Source organism: Rosa rugosa, chromosome 3, assembly GCF_958449725.1.
Source record: "Rosa rugosa chromosome 3, drRosRugo1.1, whole genome shotgun sequence".
NCBI classification, from domain to species: domain Eukaryota; kingdom Viridiplantae; phylum Streptophyta; class Magnoliopsida; order Rosales; family Rosaceae; genus Rosa; species Rosa rugosa.
The window spans coordinates 12,292,559-12,311,643 of NC_084822.1; the positions used below are offsets into that span (position 1 = coordinate 12,292,559).

Consider the following 19,085-nt stretch of genomic DNA (forward strand, 5'->3'; position numbering starts at 1 on the left):
AGAGGAAAAAAATATTTAAAAAAAAATTCTGAGTTAAGACGAGAAGTGACCAAAATATCCCTTAAATTATGACAGCTGTCAGAAGAGTTAACGCCATCATGGACGGCGTGTACGAAAATTGGGTTGGATTGGGTACTCCAGGTACTAATGTGATAGTTTCGAAAAGTTGGGTATGAAAATTTAGAATGGACAATAGTTGGAGTACTGTTTATATTTTTTTCCCTTAAACTAATAATGAAAATTGCTTCTATACATGTCTGAATGATATATACTTTCTAGTTGGTTTAATCTTTCAATCTGTTACTGGAGTCTTTAGAAGTATATATGTTTCTCTGTATCTTAGTAATGAAGCTTTGTTTTTTTTTTTTTGGCCAAGATCTTTCCAGTGAAGCTTAAACCTTCTCTTCTGCATTTGACTAAAGCGTCTGTCTGTTGGTATAAACTTTTCAATTTTTGCTATGCAGGATACTCATAGTTCTTGGGAGCTTGCTTCATGAGCGTGGTAGGCATTCGGAAGCACACTGAGGGCAGGTACCAATATAGTTCACAATTTCCACTGTAGTTGAATGTCTAGTCTCTTTGCCATTATGATAAGAGAAAAATAGGAAAGGATTATTTTGTAGTGCATGGAAGAGAGTTTATGCGTTGCGTGTTATAGATCTAATTTAGTAACTTTAAAAAGAAAAATAAAATTATTATTTAGCAAACCATGTGCAACCCACAGTGTAACTCTTTTAGGGAGGGAGGGAGAATGGAGATCATCAGAAACTTGAAACCAATTGAACCTAAATTGCTGCTAGTTTCTACTAACTGCTGAATTCTGGAACTCACCACAAGCAATGGCACCCCATTCTTGGAAGAGCAAGATTCCTTGACTCAGAATAGAAATCAAAATTGAAGCAACTGCCAATAACTACTTTATTAAATTAAAATTAGTACAAACCAAATGAAGCTTGTCTATACTGGTATGCCGCTTCTGCAGTATTGCCTCGATCTGCTTCTAGTTCACATTGGTATAATCTGTTGAAGCTATATTCTGTTATTAAAAACTTTCATACCAGGGTTTTGAGGTAACTGTTTATGAATAAAATCAGTCATAATTGTGGCATGGATTTGCCCTATTTTACGAGTTTGCTCCTCCTTATTTTTAGTGTATGACTGTCTGTTGAGTGATTGTTGGAGGCCTGTGTTTGATACATTTTCTTCATCAATTAGGGGTTCTAAGACATAGGTCTAAAATTAATAGCATACATCACCAGAAATCACTACCACAAAAGTGGTCTAAGAACACCATTGAGAATGGTGTGTGTTGATTCTATAGACACCAATGATTGGTGTGGAACAGCAATAGACACTGTTTTGGTCACTATTAATTGATGGTTTCTTTAGCTGGCGTGACAATTACCCAAGGAACCCACCGATCAAAATAATAGTGAGTAATGAAATGGGTCCCACAACTCACCAACATAAGAATTGGTGACTCCCTTCAGATTTTACTATTCTACTTCATGTTATCCACCAATTTTTATTGGTGACTCCATATATTTCAAAATTAAAAAAAAATAAAAACAAAATTAAAATTTCACCTTCTTCAAATCTACAATACTATAAGGTAGGGACTACTCAACAATCCTCAAACCACATGAATACATGATACAAATAACATCGAGCCAATCCATATAAAAACTATCTAATAGTTGGCTGTCCATAATTCCAGCCTTGATCTTCTCCTTTCTTCTCCTTTCATAGGATCACTTCATCTTCATGGATCATGGATCACTACACCAGATGAGTGAAATTTGTATCAAAGCATGCTTTTTGGTTTCTAGCATTCATATGCAAAGTCATCCCAACTGATTTAAAGGACTACTAAATGTTCTCCAACTCTTTGGCTTATGAACAGAACATGAATCATAACTTCTATAAAAGAAATAGAGAAGGGCGCCGAAATGCAAAAGCAAGATTTATGCCTGCAAGAACCTAAACACAACATAAGGAACCACATACCCATTATAGGATTTGAACGTCACGTCCTGAAAGCCAGTTGCAGTCACGTCCTGAAATAATCACTATGGTTTCACAGAGTATGGATGCTTCTGGGACTAATGCACAAACAATATGTAAGGGTATAAAAACTATGGTTTCACAGAGTATGCATGCTTCTTGCACTAAAGGAAATTTAAAGGACTATCAATTACAGAATAAAGAAGACAAGAAATAAATTCTGTTATCTACCGTTTAGAACAACAGCTTTTTCAATGCCACCAGATATGCAATTAACAACAAGTACTTGCTCATGTTAAAAAAAAAAAAAAAAACAATTAAGAATTTGCCTTACGAGGAAGACTTGTGATTGTTGGAGCCTGGTGCGTAACAGATTTGGTTTGTAGTGCTGTAGCACATCTGGCATTCTGCAAAAAGAGTAGCAAAATCAAGAGAAAAAAAATGTAATACAAAATCAAGGCAAAGCTAGTCCATATGTAGCATGTTTATTGCAATACAACTAGAGTTGCACCAGAATGAGCATTAGTAAAATTTGTACAAGGTATGACTATTTCCAGGAGATATTGAAGCCAATCAACAATCCTACTTAAGAAGGAAAAAGCATTTTCAAAAAGAAGTGAAACAGAAAATGAGAAAATGCAGTAACAAACTAACCATAGCAGACACACATATTACAGAAGCACTGCATTTGACTAGACCCTGCGATTGGTATGATTGGTTTTCTTGTCTCAAGTGACAACCCTCCACCAATCCCCACCGGTCTCATCTAAAAATGTACCAGTCTTCTATCAACACAAGCTCTTCTTGAACCAGACCCATAAAACCCAGCTTGTCTATGTCTTTGACCTGCTGAACCTACCCGCATACAAAGAAAGATCATACAGTAGTTATATCTCATATATCAGCAAAACTGAATCAGAGTAAAACCACATTCTAACCACCCACACTTTAATGGAAGAAATTCTTCCAAGAGACTATTGTTGTACCTGTAAATGAACCCCATAAAGCGAAATAGGCACAAGGAAAGAGCAATAGGCCAGACCAACCTACAAAAACAAATCAGTTCCTTCGTAAGTCATCGATCTTATTATGAAAAGAAATACAAACATCAAGGTTGTTAAACCGACACCTACTTAGAAATTTAATTTGATATTCTTTTTTCCGCTTTCAAAATAGCATTTTCAGTAGTTACAAAATCAACAGATTAATTTCAATATAACTCAATAATCAAAAAGAAAGGAAAATCTTGCAATTACTTGAGCAAACTAATAAAACTACCGCCAATTGTAAACTCAAAAGCAACACAAGTCAGTTCTGTACTCAAGCTACAATCATTAACAAAAGCTTATGCCTTTTATATATAAATCATTCAAGAGCTCAAAATATTGATATAAGAGAAACCTACTGAGCATGTAAGCCCAGATTTGACACAATTTTCCAATGCCAAATATATCTTATACAACAAAATTGAGTAAACCTACAAAAGCATACTCTTCAAAAAAGAAACATATATTTTGAAGAGACAAAACCCCATAATACAACAACTAATATGAAGCAGCAAGTAGATTAGACAATGTTTCAAATTACGCAACTTTCCTCCTACCAATTGTTACTAAATGAATTTCTTTTCACAAGTAATCAGAGTATCTGGGTCTTCATCATGCATCCAAATTTTAAATTCACCCAGAAACTAAATATGAAAAAAAATACATCTAACATGTAAATAATTACCTCTAGACTCCAATCATAGAGCAACCCAGAAAATCCAGAATTTTAAGTAGCTTAAGAAATCAGAATGCATATTCAACCCATCTTCCATTCACATAAAGTAAAACAATGTAGACAGAAACAGTCCGCTAAGCAAGTGAATAACAAAAGATCACACTGTAAACAATTGGAAAACGAAGAGTAAAAACCCACACCGCGTATAAAATCTAAAAATAACAGAAATTTAAAATTCTAGAATTGAATTCAAGAAAAGACAATTCATTGGCTTGGCTCAAGACCTTAGACATGGTGTGCAATGGTATCCATCGGAAGTTTTGTTGAAAGGGGAAGATTCATGTCAAACAATCGATTCGCATAAGAGTATCAGATCAATAACCTGATACTCTTATGCGAATCGATTTTTGGATCTGCATCGATTTTTCCACCAAAAGAAGCAGATAAAAGACTTTGACTTGCGTTGTGAAGAGGAAAGAGAAAAGGAATGTAGAGAGTACCGACTCATTGAAAGAACCCTTGAAAGATTATTGCTCCCTTGTTCATGATTGAGAGATAGAGAGAAACTGGGAGGAGGACGAGAAAGAGAGAGAGAGAGTTCTGCACCGCATAAATTGAAAATGAGAGTTATAACAATATCAAAACAATTGTTGATAAATCTGTAAACAATATTTTATACTTTTAAGGGTTTTGGTGACACTAGAACCCTTTTGTTTATTGCTTTTATTGGTTCTATAAAAATAAAAATCATTTAGAGACACACCATTAGAAATATTGGTGAGAAAAAATTGGGTAGACACACCATTAGCCTAATAGTGGCTAGGAAATGGTATCCTTAGCCCACCTTTGTGGTAGTGAATAAGAAGAATACAACTCTTATAAGCTACTGTAAAAGCGGCTATATTTTGATTTTAATGTCAAAAAGCTCTCTTACAAAAATAACGAACTCTTACTTAAATAACATAAGAGTAGAATAAAAACAAAGAAAAGTGATAAATGAAAAAAATAACAACAGAAATATCAAATCTACCCAATTAATAATAAAAATATGCATTTATTTGTAGAATAGCTCCCTTGACTTCGGCTGATATTAAGTCACTTAATTGACTCCCATATGCTCATGCATCAGATATGCTAGAGGGAAACAAGAGCGATTTTTGTACCATATGTGTTTTTGTGGATTGTGTTCTGGTTCTGTAGAATCGCTGTAAATCCGTATGTAATTAGGATTGTAATTATAGAAAATCCTGTAATTATGGAAAGATTGTTTCCTATTAGAGTTAGACTACTCATTTGTACTTGTATATATACCCCATTGTGGGATGAATATTAATCATCGAATTAACCCTGAATTGAAGTATTCTTTTCAACTTGATATCAGAGCAGGTTCAATCCTTTGAACTTGCGCTGCATCCTTTGAATCCTGAATCCCGAAGAACACCACAAACCGCTGCGTACCACCACCGTTGAAATCAAACCATCCCTGAATTTCAAACTACCATCACCCTACCTTTTTTCAGAAAAATAAGAGAAAAAAACAAGGGCTAAATACTATTTAGTACCCTGTGGTATCGATCCAACATCGATTCAGTCCCTCGACTTTCAATTTCATCAAAAACACCCCTGCAATATCATTTTCTCGTCCAATAGGTCTCTGTCGGGATTTCGTTAATTTCAGACGTTAACTGCTGACGTGGCAGTCCAACTCAACAAAAGTGGGACCCACATGGAAGTCAAATACCGAAAATGACCCTGGCCAACCAGATATGGAAAAATCCAAAATAAACTTCAAATTTTGCGTTTGGGGAGACTCAAACCCACCCCAACACGCATGCAAATGAAAGCCCCAACCACCATGCCACTTGCACAACATTGATATGTGTCAAACAAAATAATATATATATCTGTATACCCAACCGGATATGGAAAAATCTAAAATAAACCCCAAATTTGTGGTTGGGGAGACTCGAACTCAAACCACCACGCATGCAAATGAAAGCCCCAACCACCAGACCACATGCAGGGCGTTGATATGTTTCAAACAAAATAATATATTTTGCAACCGGATATGGAAAAATCTAAAATAAACCCCAGAGTTTGTAGTTGGGGAGATTCGAACTCACCCCACCACGTGTGCAAATGAAAAACCCAACCACCAGACCACGTGCATCTTTTTGGTATGTTCCAAACAAAAATATATATTATTTTTGGATTTTTCCATATCCGGTTGGGGCTGTGATCTATTATACTGATATATATCATTTTGTTGATTGGAATTTATCAATGCCGTGCAAGTGGTCTGGTGGTTGGGTTTTAAATTTGCACACTTGGTGGGGTGGGTTCGAATCTCCCCTACCCCTACCCCAAAATCTGGGGTTTATTTTAGATTTTTCCATATCCGGTTGCGTATACAGATATATATTATTTTGTTTGAAACATATCAATGCCTGCAAGTGGTCTGGTGGTTGGGGTTTTCATTTGTATGCGTGGTGGTTTGGGTTCGAGTCTCCCCAACCTCAAAATCTGGGGTTTATTTTGGATTTTTCCATATCCGGTTGGGTATACAGATATATATATTATTTTGTTTGACACATATCAATGTTGTGCAAGTGGCATGGTGGTTGGGGCTTTCATTTGCATGCTTGTTGGTGGGTTTGAGTCTCCGTAACTGCAAAATTTGAAGTTTATTTTGGATTTTTCCATATCTAGTTGGGCAGGGTCATTTTTGGTATTTGACTTCCATGTGGGTCTCACTTTTGCTGAGTTGGACTGCCACGTTAGCAGTTAACATCTGAAATTGACGAAATCCCGACGGAGGGACCTATTGGACGAGAAAATGATATTGCAGTGGTGTTTTTGATGAAATTGAAAGTCGAGAGACTGAATCGATGTTGGACCGATACCACAGGGTACTAAACAGTATTTAGCCTAAAAAAAAACCTTTTTTTTCCAAAACATTCATATCCATCTTGAAACCCTAGAAAATCCTGAATTCCTCAATGGTGCAATCAGAGATACAAGCTATGGGGCATTCGGTAACTACTGAATTTTCTGTTATGGCTCAACGCAAACAGGGTCCTCCTCCAGGCTTCTCAGGACCTTCTCCACGCCGTCCTCTAGGTAAACCAAATCCATATGCAAACAAAAAGTGCATTATCTGTGGGGAATTAGGTCATAGCAAGGAGCAGTGCTATGAAGTGATTGGTTACCCTGATTGGTGGGACTTCACCAAGAAACCGCGAAAGAATCTGGGCAAGGCCGTTGTTGCTACTACAGAGGAAGTTTACCTAGACAATGCCTCCGCTAATGTAGTGCGGTCAGGTATGAAGGGTAAAGTTACTTTTAATAGTACATGGATAATTGATACAAGTGCATCTGACCATATGACCAATGACCCTAGTCTTATGAAAAACCTTAGACGTTCCCCTCAAAATGTTGTCTCTACTGCTGATGGTACTCCAACTCCGGTCACCGGAGAAGGTTCTATTGCTTTATCTGATACTTAACCCTTGAATCTGTCTTAGTTGTTCCATCACTAGCTTATAATCTTCTGTCTGTTGGTCAAATTATTTTAGCTCTTGCATGTATTGTGACCTTCTATTCGTCTTTCTGTGTGTTTCAAGACATTCTGACTCGGCGGATTCTTAGTTATGGTGTTAGAAGGGGGAAATTATACTACCTGGATCTGATAGAGACGGGAAAGAAACAGAAACATCTTTTGGGACAAGCTAATCAGATCAACGGGGTAGAGAATGCGAAGGAAGCTGTATGGTTATGGCATCGTCGTTTAGGTCATCTATCTTTTAGTTATCTTAAAAAGCTGTAACCTCATTTGTTTTCAGTTGTCAGTGATTTGGATTTCCATTGTGACATTTGTGAACTGGCCAAGAGTCACCGTATTTCATATTCACCAAGTCTTAATAAAAGTCATGTTCCTTTTATGAAGATTCACTCTGATATCTGGGGTCCTGCGAAAATTCTTTCTCTTTCTGGAGCTCAGTATTTTGTAACGTTTATTGATGATTACACTCGCATGACATGGGTGTCATTACTAAAGAATAAGAGTGATGTATTTGGAATATAATGTTTACCGAATTTCACAAAATGGTGGCAACTCAGTATCAACAATCCATCAGAGTGTTTCAGTCTGACAATGGTGGAGAGTTTGTGAATGGCCCTATGATTGAGTTTTGCCGGTCACATGGAATTCGTCATCAAACCTCCAATTCTTATACTCCTCAACAAAATGGTTTAGCAGAACGGAAGAACAAGCAGTTGATGGAAGTTGTTCGTGCTTCCTTGTTTGGCATGAATGTACCTCGGTCCTATTAGGGAGAAGTAGTGAAATCAGCAACATATCTTATCAACCGTACTCCTTCACGGGTGATTAAGTTTCAGAATCCTCATCAGAAGCTTCATACACTTTTGACCATCCCTTCTATGCCTAATTTGGAGCCCCAGGTGTTTGGGTGCACAGCTTATGTTCATATTCCCAAGCCTCAACGCAGCAAGCTTGATCTTGTGCCCGTAAGTGTATATTTGTTGGTTATGCTGAATTCCAGAAGGGTTATCGATGTTATGATCCTCTTACTGGCACTATACATGTCTCTTTTGATGTTGCTTTTCGTGAATCCGAGCCTTATTATTCAGGGAGAGTTTTGGAGTCTTCCTTTTAGGGGGAGAGAGGTCGTGAAGGAAATCCTCGAGATTTATTTGAATTTGAAGAATTAGAAGCATTGGAATCGAGATTTGGAGTTAGGAATTCTCCAGCACCAGTTGACAACGAAACTGAAATTGGGACAGTAGGAAACGAAAAAGAAAAAGAATCTGGAGACATTGAATCTATTGGCGTTGGACCAGTGGGATCCCAACTTACCAGGACAGATCCAATGTAGGACCATCCCTTGAACCGAGCCGACGTCATGCTCTGTCGAACAAGAAAGACGCATCACGCTAAGACGTCAGCTTGCATCCCCAAAGTGACAACGACTTCAACTTGCATCCCCAAAGTGACAACGACTTCAGCATGCATCCCCAAAGTGACAACGATGCTTCAATGCGTCCTGAAATATATGAAACGTCACAAGCTGACTACCCATTGACCAGCCCAAATGTGATACACCCAATGAAGAGAATATAATTCAGAGTTCTCATATGTCAGAGTTTTTCCCCATCTCTACATCATCAACTAAATAATCCGCTGCGAATGTTCCTCCTCAGGTACCTTTAATTTATAATGAATTATCTGGGGTAGATAATATTGATTCTAGGAAATCACAGAGAGTTACCAAGGGTATTCCTAAGAAACAATATGTGTCAGACATCAAAGCCAAAGCTAAATATCCTGGAGCTAATTACATGTCTAACCATAGGTTGTCTGGGTCATATGCACTTGTTGTTGATCAATTATCTACTGTATCTATTTCTAGTAACGTGCAGGATGCATTGACGGATCCAAAATGGACAAAGGTGATGAATGAAGAATTAGAAGCACTTCAAAAGAATGCAACATGGGAGTTAGTACCTCTTCCGGTTGGGAAGAAGACTGTAGGATGTCGTTGGGTGTTTACTGTGAAGCTTAATGCCGATGGAACTATTGATAGATACAAGGCGAGGTTGGTTGCCAAGGGATATACACAACGCTATGGGATTGATTATGAGGAGACTTTTGCACTTGTAGCAAAGATCAATACTGTCCGGATTCTAATCTCACTTGCAGCAAACAAAGATTGGCCCTTGTACCAGTTTGATGTGAATAATGCGTTTCTTAATGGGAATTTGGAGGAAGAAGTATACATGGATGTGCCCCCAGGTGTTAAGAATCACCCAAGTGACATTAGCAAGGTGTGTAAATTGAAGAAATCTTTGTATGGCCTGAAGCAATCTCCAAGAGCTTGGTTTGGAAGATTTTCAAAGTCCATGAAAGCCTTTGGGTACAAACAGAGCAATTATGATCATACCTTGTTTATTAAACGCAATAATGGTAAGATTACAGCTCTTATTGTGTATGTTGATGACATGATTGTTACAGGGGATGATCCGAAAGAGATGAATGAATTGCAAAAGTATCTGTCAAAAGGAGTTTGGAATGAAGGATTTGGGACAACTGAAGTATTTTCTGGGTATTGAAGTTGCAAGGTCTAAGAAGGGGATTTTGCTTTCACAAAGGAAGTATGTCCTTGATTTACATGCTGAAACGGGGATGCTGGACTGCAGACCAATGGATACACCCATTGAGATGAATCACAAACTTGCTATTTATCCTAATCAAGTTCCAACTGATAAAGGGAGGTATCAACGTCTTGTAGGAAGGTTGATTTATCTTTCACATACTAGACCAGATATTGCTTATGCTGTGAGTGTTGTTAGCCAGTTTATGCATTGTCCTAGTGAAGAGCATATGGATGTAGTCTTTCGTATTTTGAGGTACTTGAAGATGGCGCCAGGTAAAGGGTTATTGTTTGATAAAAAAGATGAATTAGAAGTTGTTGGATATACGGATGCAGATTGGGCCGGTGATAAAACTGACAGACGTTCTACATTTGGGTACTTTACTTTTGTTGGAGGGAACCTTGTCACTTGGCGTAGCAAAAAGCAGAAAGTCGTTGCTAGATCAAGTGCAGAAGCTGAATTTCGAGGTATGGCACATGAAGTCTGTGAAATGTTATGGATCCGTAATGTCCTGAAAGACCTGGGTTACAAGCTTAAAAGGCCTATGGATTTGCATTGTGATAATACAGCTGTCATTGAGATTGCACATAATCCAGTTCAGCATGATAGAACAAAGCATGTGGAGGTTGACCGTCATTTTATTAAAGAAAATCTTGACAAAAAGGTTATTCGCTTTTCATTTGTAAACTCAAAGGAGCAATTAGCTGATGTTCTCACTAAAGGAGTGTCCAGGAAGATATTCAACAGCTCGATTAACAAGTTGGGCATGATAGGCATCTATGCACCAACTTGAGGGGGAGTGTAGAATCGCTGTAAATCCATATGTAATTAGAATTCTTATTTAATTAGGATATCTTATAATTATAGAAAATGCTGCAATTATGGAAAGATTGTTTCCTATTAGAGTTAGATTACTCATTTGTACTTATATATATACCCCATTGTGGGATGAATATTAATCATCGAATTAACCCTAAATTAAGTATTATTTTCTACTGGTTCTAAATTAGTAATGAGCAGAAGATAGCGGATGGCTTTCCTTTTTTTTCTTGCTCAGATGTCAATCTTTTGGAGACCAGGATTTGTAATTAAAAGATGATTAATGGCCAGATATTTCTCTTGGGCAATCCAACACTGAACTATGGGGTTATGGAATTGAATATATTTATGGAATGTTTGAATACCAAATGAGAAAGACAATGTGTTGTGGCATTTGGTTTCAGAATGATGAACACCTAAAGAAATCAAGTTTTCTTTGTGAGGAGGATTCTGTAATTTAGATAAACTATTCATGTTTGATTGCTTGATTTACTATTGTATGAGAATAGGATAAGTATAGATGGTCCAGTGACCAGTACAGTAACTAGTAGGATGGTTTTACTCTGAACTTCCCAATCAACTACCTTCTCTTTCCTGTTCCCTGAAACCAAAGAGACTAACATTTCTTTTTCTTTTTGGGTCATGATTACTTGCATTGTGCTCGTATTATTGAAATCTTTCTTTAAATATCGACCGCACTGTCTTTTTCATTGTACTGTGATATCACTGATATGTATTACCAGAAGAAGATAAGATCTCCTTTTCTGGTTTTGCTAAAATGAAGATAAGGTTTTTATACAAAAAAAGAATGAAGATAAGGTTGAAAGTGCAAGCAGGAAGGCACTAGAACGTTATTCATCGAACTTCATGGAATAAAAGAAATCATACAAGGAAGTTCTCTGCTAAAGACTTGATGGGAAATCAAACCAAAACATCCCACATCTATAAGGCTGCAAACACCAGTACCACACCGTCTTAACCCCTAATCCTACATATATATACACACCCAAAATAATGAAACATATGCACTTTGTTCACAAAATTGACAAACCCATCAATCTGTTTCATGGTCAGGGGCCAGGGAATACCAAGCAGGATGAGTCCCTTTGACCCTAAGAAGCCTGGTGAATGCTGAATCCGGCATTTTCGATTTCTCTTCTTCCTCTAGCTCAGCAGCTGACTTCGGCAACCCATCTGGTATAGGACATAGCCTCTCCGCTGCTTTTGCTTCTTCCACTGGCTTTGCTGAATTGAATCCATACGTCTTCCCCTTTTGAATTGCAGCAATTCCATGCAAACATCCCACTAATGACTTTATTCCCCCTGCTTGCAAAATAAGCTTCTCCACATCTTCTTTCGGCGTCTCTTTCTGCACCCCAAAAATCAAAAATATATAAAAACAGATTCAAATAGAAAAGGCTTTTTGTTTTTTGTTTTTTAAGATAATCAAAATGATCCATACCTCAAGATCTTTGAGCTCAAAGTAGGCTCTCCAGCAACCATAAGACTCATCTCCTTCCAGCGTCGAACAGTAATCTGCACCAGAATCACGATAGTTAAAACATAACTTTCATTGATAGCCAACGAAACCTTAGAAAAGAAACAATAGATTAGATCCTGCATTCAAAACCCTACTTACCAGACATCTCGTTCTCGCACTTTTCGATCAGGGTAGGGCCTTTAATGGCGCGATCGAACTTGGAGCGGCTGAAGGGCTCGAGCTTGGGAATGTAAGCTGGGTTTCTGGAAGAGCAACGAACAGTGGAATAAGCCATTTTTTGAGGCTGAGCTTCTCCGTGAGATTTGAAGAGAAGAGGAGAAGAAGATGGACAAGAACGAAGCAATACTGCCTTCATCATCGTGCTCAAAGAACCTTGCTTTCTCTTCAAGATTTGGTTTTTGCTTCTGGTCTTCGGTTTCAGAAATGGTTTCAGTATTTATGATTGGGTTCGGTTTAGGTGCTTGTTTTATATTCTCAAACGAAAAAAAAAGGTGCTTGTTTTATAGTAAACGATGGGCTGAGTGGATAAGGATTAGATATTTTAAATGGGTGTTGTTTGCTTTCCTTTTTTCTAAAGATATTTGAGGGGTGTTAACATCACAGGGCTGTGATGGAAAGGCTGTAACGGGGAGGATGTAGAAGTCGTTTGAGGCGCTGCTGTGAGTGCTGTCACCGTTAAGGGTGAGTTATGTGGGAAAGTGTGGAAGTGGGACCACAGGTGGGGGTCGCGGAATTTAGGAAAACAGCGGAGTCGTTCCAGCGATTCTTTAGCGGTAAAACGCGGCGGTGTGTCATCTGATCTGAAGATGAATGCTTCATGCTTTTTTTTTTTTTAAGAGAGACGATAAATTTTAGGGGCCGTGACCACTTACCCAATTTTAGCCCAAAAATTGTCCACTTACTCCACCAAGAGTTTTTTAACCCCATTTACCCAATCTTACATCTATTGACATTTTAGCCCTTGTTAATTAAATTAAAACTCATCCATCTCCTATCAGTCTCTCTCTCCTTCCCAAACTCTCTCTCTCTCCCCCCGATCTCCACCTCCACTCTCTCTCTCTCTCTCCTCCCCATGATCTCCACCTCCGGTCTGTCTCTCTCTCTCTGATCGCTGCGCCGGAGATGCAGTCCAAACCTGAACACGACGATGAAGCTCCAGTCGGCGATCCAACGTTCTCGTTGCCGTTCGATTGATCGGCGATCTAGCCACTCCAACGTCCTCGTCGCAGTTCATCGGCAATGTGTCTACTGCCCTAACGCTGCCCCTAAACCCTAAAATTAAAACGAAGACATTATTTGGGGGCAGTAATGTGTCTACTGCCCCCCACTAAACCACTAAAACTTGCACCAGTTAAGTGAAGGGTTCTGACTTCGTATGAAGACATTATTTGGGGGCAGTAATGTGTCTACTGCCCCCCACTAAACCATTAAAACTTGCACCAGTTTCAAGGATTCACAGTGTATTGCACTTTATCACAAACAAATCAACAAGAGATGATTACTGTCTCCTAAGAAAGACATTATTGGGTGGCACTAATGTGTCTACTGCCCCCCAATAGACCATCAAATATTACACCGCTTCCTATGTTTCACAGATTATAGAAGTTATTCACACTCAAAACAACAGATAATGTCTAAAAACCCACATTATGAGGGTCAATATTCTGTCTACTGCCCCCCACTAGACTGACACAAACCACACAATTTTTTTCATTTATCGACTACTGCAATTTAACACTACATTTACTTTGGAATAGCAGTTTTCAGTCCGTCAATAAATAAAGCAGTCATCATTGGCGCCCAATACAAAGTCTACTGGGGGGCACTAATGTTACAACTTTTATGGTTATGACTGCACAATAGCAGATAGCAGTTTTCAGTCCGTCGTCGATTCCTTCAGAAGGTCAACCCCGCCCTCGCCGAGCTTCTCAGCGACGAGGACCGTCGGCTTGGCGTCGAGCCTGGCAGCGGAGAGCACGACGACGAGTTTCGGCGCGGCGATGGCGAGAGCAGGCGTCGTGGGCGACCTGCTGGAGGGATGGAGGGAGGGAGAGAGAGATTCGACGTCGTCTGGAGAGAGAGAGAGAGATATAGAGAAATCGGTGAGGGGGGAGGAGAGAGAAATCGGTGAGGGGGAGAGAGAGAGAGAGAGAGAAACTGAGAGTAGAGAGATTGAAGGAGAGGGCAAAAAAGTCCCAAAAATTAATAAAAAGAATTAATTGGGTAAAGGGGAAATAATCCCTTAGAGTGTTTTGGGTAAATGGGGTTAAAAAACTGTTAATTGGGTAAGTGGGCAAATTTTAAGCTAAAATTGGGTAAATGAGCATTTCCCCTAAATTTTATTAATGAGAACTAATTGTTACAAAAGATCTCATCAAGTGCAGGAGGGACAATCCCACTCTAAGACACTTGCAACCCTGAAACAAGGGCACTACTAGTAACTTGTGAGCAATTTTATTAGATTCTCTGTAAACATGGCAGAGGAATGATCCAGCCATAGAAATCAATGCCAAAGAAATGTCATCTATAATCCTCCAAATCTCAGAAGTATCCTCTCCAGCTGTCTGAACAACCTGAACCGGAGTAGAGATGTTTATGGTAGCCTTTTCAGAAACCTAAATAACATTCAGAATGATTTGAATTTTTATCAGAATCAATTGATGCTCTTTCCGAGCTCCATTTTCCTTCAGAACAAAGTTGTTGAACTCTCTGATCAATTTCTAGAACTTGAGAAAAGTGAAGAACTTTTTTGGGCTCGGAGAGCTAAGGCAAATTGGCTTTCCTTGGGTGACAAAAACACCAAGTATTTTCAAACTCAGGCTACAATTAGGAAGAGAAGAAATATAATTACTAAAATCAAAAATGAGTTAGGTTTATGGATTGATGATCATACTGATATCAGTTATATTTTTTTGCAGGACTTTCAGAGAAGATTCAAAGCAACAAATGCCATTAACTTGGAAAGGGCTACATCGTTTGTTAATATTCTTGAACCCATTATTGATGGTGCTGACAATGCGAACCTCTTAAAACCCGTAACTATGGATGAGATCCAGCTAGCTGTTAACTCTATTTGAGCCCTAAAAGCTCCTGGACCTGATGGCATTCATGCCATGTTTTATCAGAAGCACTGGGACTTAGTCAAAGACAAGATAAGTAACATTGTTCTGGATTTCTTTCAAAATAATACTTCACTGAGGCTCTTGAATCACACTAACATTGCTTTGATCCCTAAAGTTGACTCCCCTGAAATTGTTAATCATTTTAGACCAATTAGTTTGTGTAATGTTGTTTATAAGGTTATCTCCAAAGTTCTAATTGCTAGATTAAAACCTCTCCTGGTTAAGTGCATTTCAAGAAACCAAGGAGCTTTTGCTCCTGGAAGATCTATTGTTGATAATATCCTCATTGCTCATGAATTATTTTCTTCTTTCAATAGAAAGAAGGCTGCTTCTGGCTCCATGGCTATTAAGCTAGATTTGAAAAAGGCCTATGATTATTTGGACTGGAACTATATTAAACTGTGTTTACACAGATTTAGGTTTGATGTTAAATGGATAAACTTAATAATGGAATGCATTTCTTCTGTTACTTTTTCCATTCTTATTAATGGCAAGCAAGAATGTCATTTTGCTCCTTCTAGGGGTGTCCGTCAGGGAGATCCTCTCTCTCCCTATATTTTTATTCTTTGCATGGAACCTCTTATTAGACATTTAAATCACGCTGCTTCTAACTCTAAGAACCATGTTGGCATTCTCTCCTCCCCTGGGGGACATAGAATATCCAATCTTATGTTTGCTGATGATTGTTTAATTTTTGCCAGAGCGTCCAATAAGGCAGCTCATAACATCTCCAGAATTCTCCTCGATTTTGCCCAAGCTTCAGGGCAGAAGATCAACTTAGATAAGTCTTCTATTTTCTATTCCTCTAAGATCTCTAATAGTACTAAATCTGATATTACAAGTATTTTGGGAATTCAACACAAGGTTTCAATTGGTAAATATCTAGGGATCCATAATATTGTTTTCTGGAAAGACCCCTTGAATGCTAAAGAATTACTTTTGAAGATCTCAAATAAGCTCAGTGGTTGGAAAAAGGCCACCCTTTCTAGAGCGGGGAAGCTTACTCTTATAAAATCTAATATTGCTGGAATGCCAAACCATGTTATGTCTTGCTTCAATTGCCCTCCAAAAGTTACTAAAGCCATTGATAAAGAAACTAGATCTTTCTTCTGGGGTAGGGACTGTCATTCCCCCCCAGTTGCTTGGAACCAAATTTGTCTGCCTAAATCCTTAGGTGGTCTTGGAATTTGGCCAGCAGCTTCCTTCAATAAGGCTGCTTTGGCAAAATTAGGCTGGAAAGTGATCTCTGATCATGACAACTGGTGGGTGGATATTGTTCTTAGGAAATACTTAAGAAAACATGCTTTTTTCATGCAAAATAAGCAGGCCAACCATTCTATGGCCTGGAAAGGTATTCTTGATAATAGAGATCTCTTAATTCAAGGTATTCTTGATAATAGAGATTTCTTAATTCAAGGTATGCGCTGGATTGTTGGTAATGGTACTGACATCAAATTCTGGACTTTCAACTGGGCCTTTTCTTTTCCTTTGATCAATCTTATTTCGACTACTAATAGAATTTCTATTGATATTGATGAGAATGTTAGTGATTATATTGTTAATGGCTGTTGGAATGTTAATAAACTTTCTCTTTTCCTTGATCATGATACAGTTAACTCTATTTTAAGTATTCCTCTTCCAGCTTTGGACTCTAGGGATGAATTTGTTTGGGGGCCGACCTCCATCGGTATTTTTTCTGTTAAATCGATCAGCCACTTGGCTTCAATGTGATTTGGTTGCTCCCCATTCGAGGGTTAAAATTTTGAATGAAATCTGGAGACTTAACATTCCTCCTAAGGTCAAGATTTTCTCTTGGCTCTTAGCTAGGGGAAGATTGAAAACTAGGGCAAGACTTGCTCGTTATTCTACTAATTATGATTCCTTGTGTGCCATTTGCAGCTCAGGGGATGAGGACTTAAACCACCTTTTCTTCTCCTGCCCCTTTGCTGCAAATGTTTGGCGCTCTGCTGGCATTACCAATACAGATTTCCAAAACTTTGAAGAATGGTTTCTTTCCTGGTTCAGGAAGGATTACCAAAAGTCTACTACTGAAAATCTTCTCCTTCTTTGCTGGAAAATTTGGAAGGCGAGGAATAACCTCATCTTCAGACATTCTCCCTCTCTTCCTAACATGGTGGTTCATGCTGCGGCATCCATTGGTGAGAACTACAGAAGGAATAACCCTTGCCGTTTCAAGGGTCCTGCCTCTACCTCTCAAGTTATTCGCTGGCTTCCTCCTCCTGCTGGCTTCGCCAAGCTCAATTTTGATGGTTCTGTTGTCAACAATAAGAAAGCAGCTGCTGGTTTTGTTATCAGGGATCATGATGGATCCCCCCCCTTTTTGCTGGTGCGAGAGCTATTGGTCATGCTTCTGTCCCCATTGCTGAAGGAAGTGCTGTTCGTGATGGTCTTTATCATGCCCTCCTCCTTAATTGTCGAAAGATTTATGTCGAAGGTGACTCCAAGTTAATTATAGACTCTATCAACAAAAAATGTGCTCCTCCTTGGCGTCTTCGTACTCTTGTGAAAGACATCTTGAGTCTGGCTAGCAATTTCGAAGCTGTTTCCTTCTCTTATGTTCCCAGGGAAGCCAACTTCGTTGCTGATGCTGTTACAAATATGGGTCATAGATCATCTACTCCTATCACTTGGTCCAAAAAGTTGTCGTTCTCTGCTTTTAATTTTGATCAGTTTAGTTCTGGTTGTAGTAGGGGCTTTAAGTTGTAATTTTCTTTCTCTTCTAAAAAAAAAAAAAAAACCTGAACCAACTGTAGACAATCAGACTCCACAATGATGGGAGTTGGATGAAACTGTAAAGCAATTTTGCATGCCAAACGACCAGTCAACGCTTCCACCATATATGGAGAAGTCACATCATCACACCTACAACAAGCCCCAGCCACTATATCACCCAAAGAGTCCCTAACAACTACTCCAAGTCCTCCACGGCGTAAATGCATATTATACACCCCATCAACATTAGCTTTTAGCCAACTAGCAGGACGAGGACACCAAAGTTTAGCCTGCCTACCCAATGTAATCTTATTTTTCACATTAGCTGCCTTGAAAGTATGGAACAAAGACATCACTTAGAACTGAACTTGTGCAACATAATGGAATTTACCAGACCAAACCCTTTGGTTTCTCTCCTTCCAAACTCCCCAGATACGCATCAACAATATATCAAAATCCTCATTCGACAAACAAGAGAAACAGAAACTTAACCAATCAAGTATAGAACTCATTGGTGTTGCCGAAACAGACTGCAAGGAAGGGAACAAATTGAACAAATCTTTCACAAAGGCACACTCCCTGCTAATATGGACAATAGACTCCTTTGCATCATTACAGAAATAACACCCATCTTGAAGGTAAACCTTTCGATTTCTAAGCTAAGTAATTGTAGGTAAAATTGAAGCACAAGTTTTCCAAACATGAACCTTGATTTTACCTTGAATCTTTGCTGCCCAAATAAATTTCCAAATGGGAACCGAGACCTCAAAACTAGGACTAGCCGTTATGTTAGGATATAAAGTACCAACTGCCAGTCTATATGCACTTTTAGTTGTAAACCTCCCTTTCAAATCAAAGTGTCAAACTAGCCTATCTGGCACATGATTAGAGCTAAGAGGAATAGAAGAAATAAGAGAAGCATCACCCTCATCAAAGTTAGCTGCAATCACCTCTTTGTCCCATTGTCCATCACGTAGCAATTCACTAACTAATACCAGATAAGAGGTATCGTA

The 19,085-nt window shown here is 38.6% G+C and overlaps 2 protein-coding genes and 1 long non-coding RNA gene across 6 annotated transcripts; 1 reads left to right on the forward strand and 2 right to left on the reverse strand.

Moving 5' to 3' along the window:
- Window positions 1-1,542: 1,542 nt before the first annotated feature.
- On the reverse strand, window positions 1,543-4,415 carry LOC133739096 (uncharacterized). Of its 4 annotated transcripts, XR_009860451.1 has the most exons (7): window positions 4,011-4,415; window positions 3,736-3,888; window positions 2,991-3,050; window positions 2,659-2,859; window positions 2,339-2,411; window positions 2,008-2,102; window positions 1,543-1,779 (listed from the first exon to the last, which is right to left on the reverse strand). It is a non-coding gene; the product is annotated as an uncharacterized LOC133739096 (long non-coding RNA). The 4 variants fall into 4 exon arrangements; XR_009860448.1 differs by lacking the exon at window positions 3,736-3,888 and having other exon boundaries at window positions 4,011-4,398; XR_009860449.1 differs by lacking the exon at window positions 3,736-3,888 and having other exon boundaries at window positions 2,008-2,057; window positions 4,011-4,394.
- Window positions 4,416-11,531: 7,116 nt separating this feature from the next.
- Window positions 11,532-12,696, reverse strand: LOC133738363 (CCG-binding protein 1). The gene is made up of 3 exons (XM_062165891.1): window positions 12,356-12,696; window positions 12,179-12,252; window positions 11,532-12,085 (listed from the first exon to the last, which is right to left on the reverse strand). The coding sequence occupies exons 1-3, from the start codon at window positions 12,573-12,575 to the stop codon at window positions 11,771-11,773; spliced, it is 609 nt and encodes a 202-aa protein (XP_062021875.1). The 5' UTR covers window positions 12,576-12,696; the 3' UTR covers window positions 11,532-11,770.
- Window positions 12,697-14,877: 2,181 nt separating this feature from the next.
- On the forward strand, window positions 14,878-17,809 carry LOC133737240 (uncharacterized). Its single transcript, XM_062164843.1, has 4 exons — window positions 14,878-14,985; window positions 15,136-15,252; window positions 15,343-17,066; window positions 17,239-17,809. Exons 1-4 carry the CDS (start codon window positions 14,878-14,880, stop codon window positions 17,807-17,809), a joined length of 2,520 nt encoding a protein of 839 aa, XP_062020827.1.
- Window positions 17,810-19,085: the final 1,276 nt, after the last annotated feature.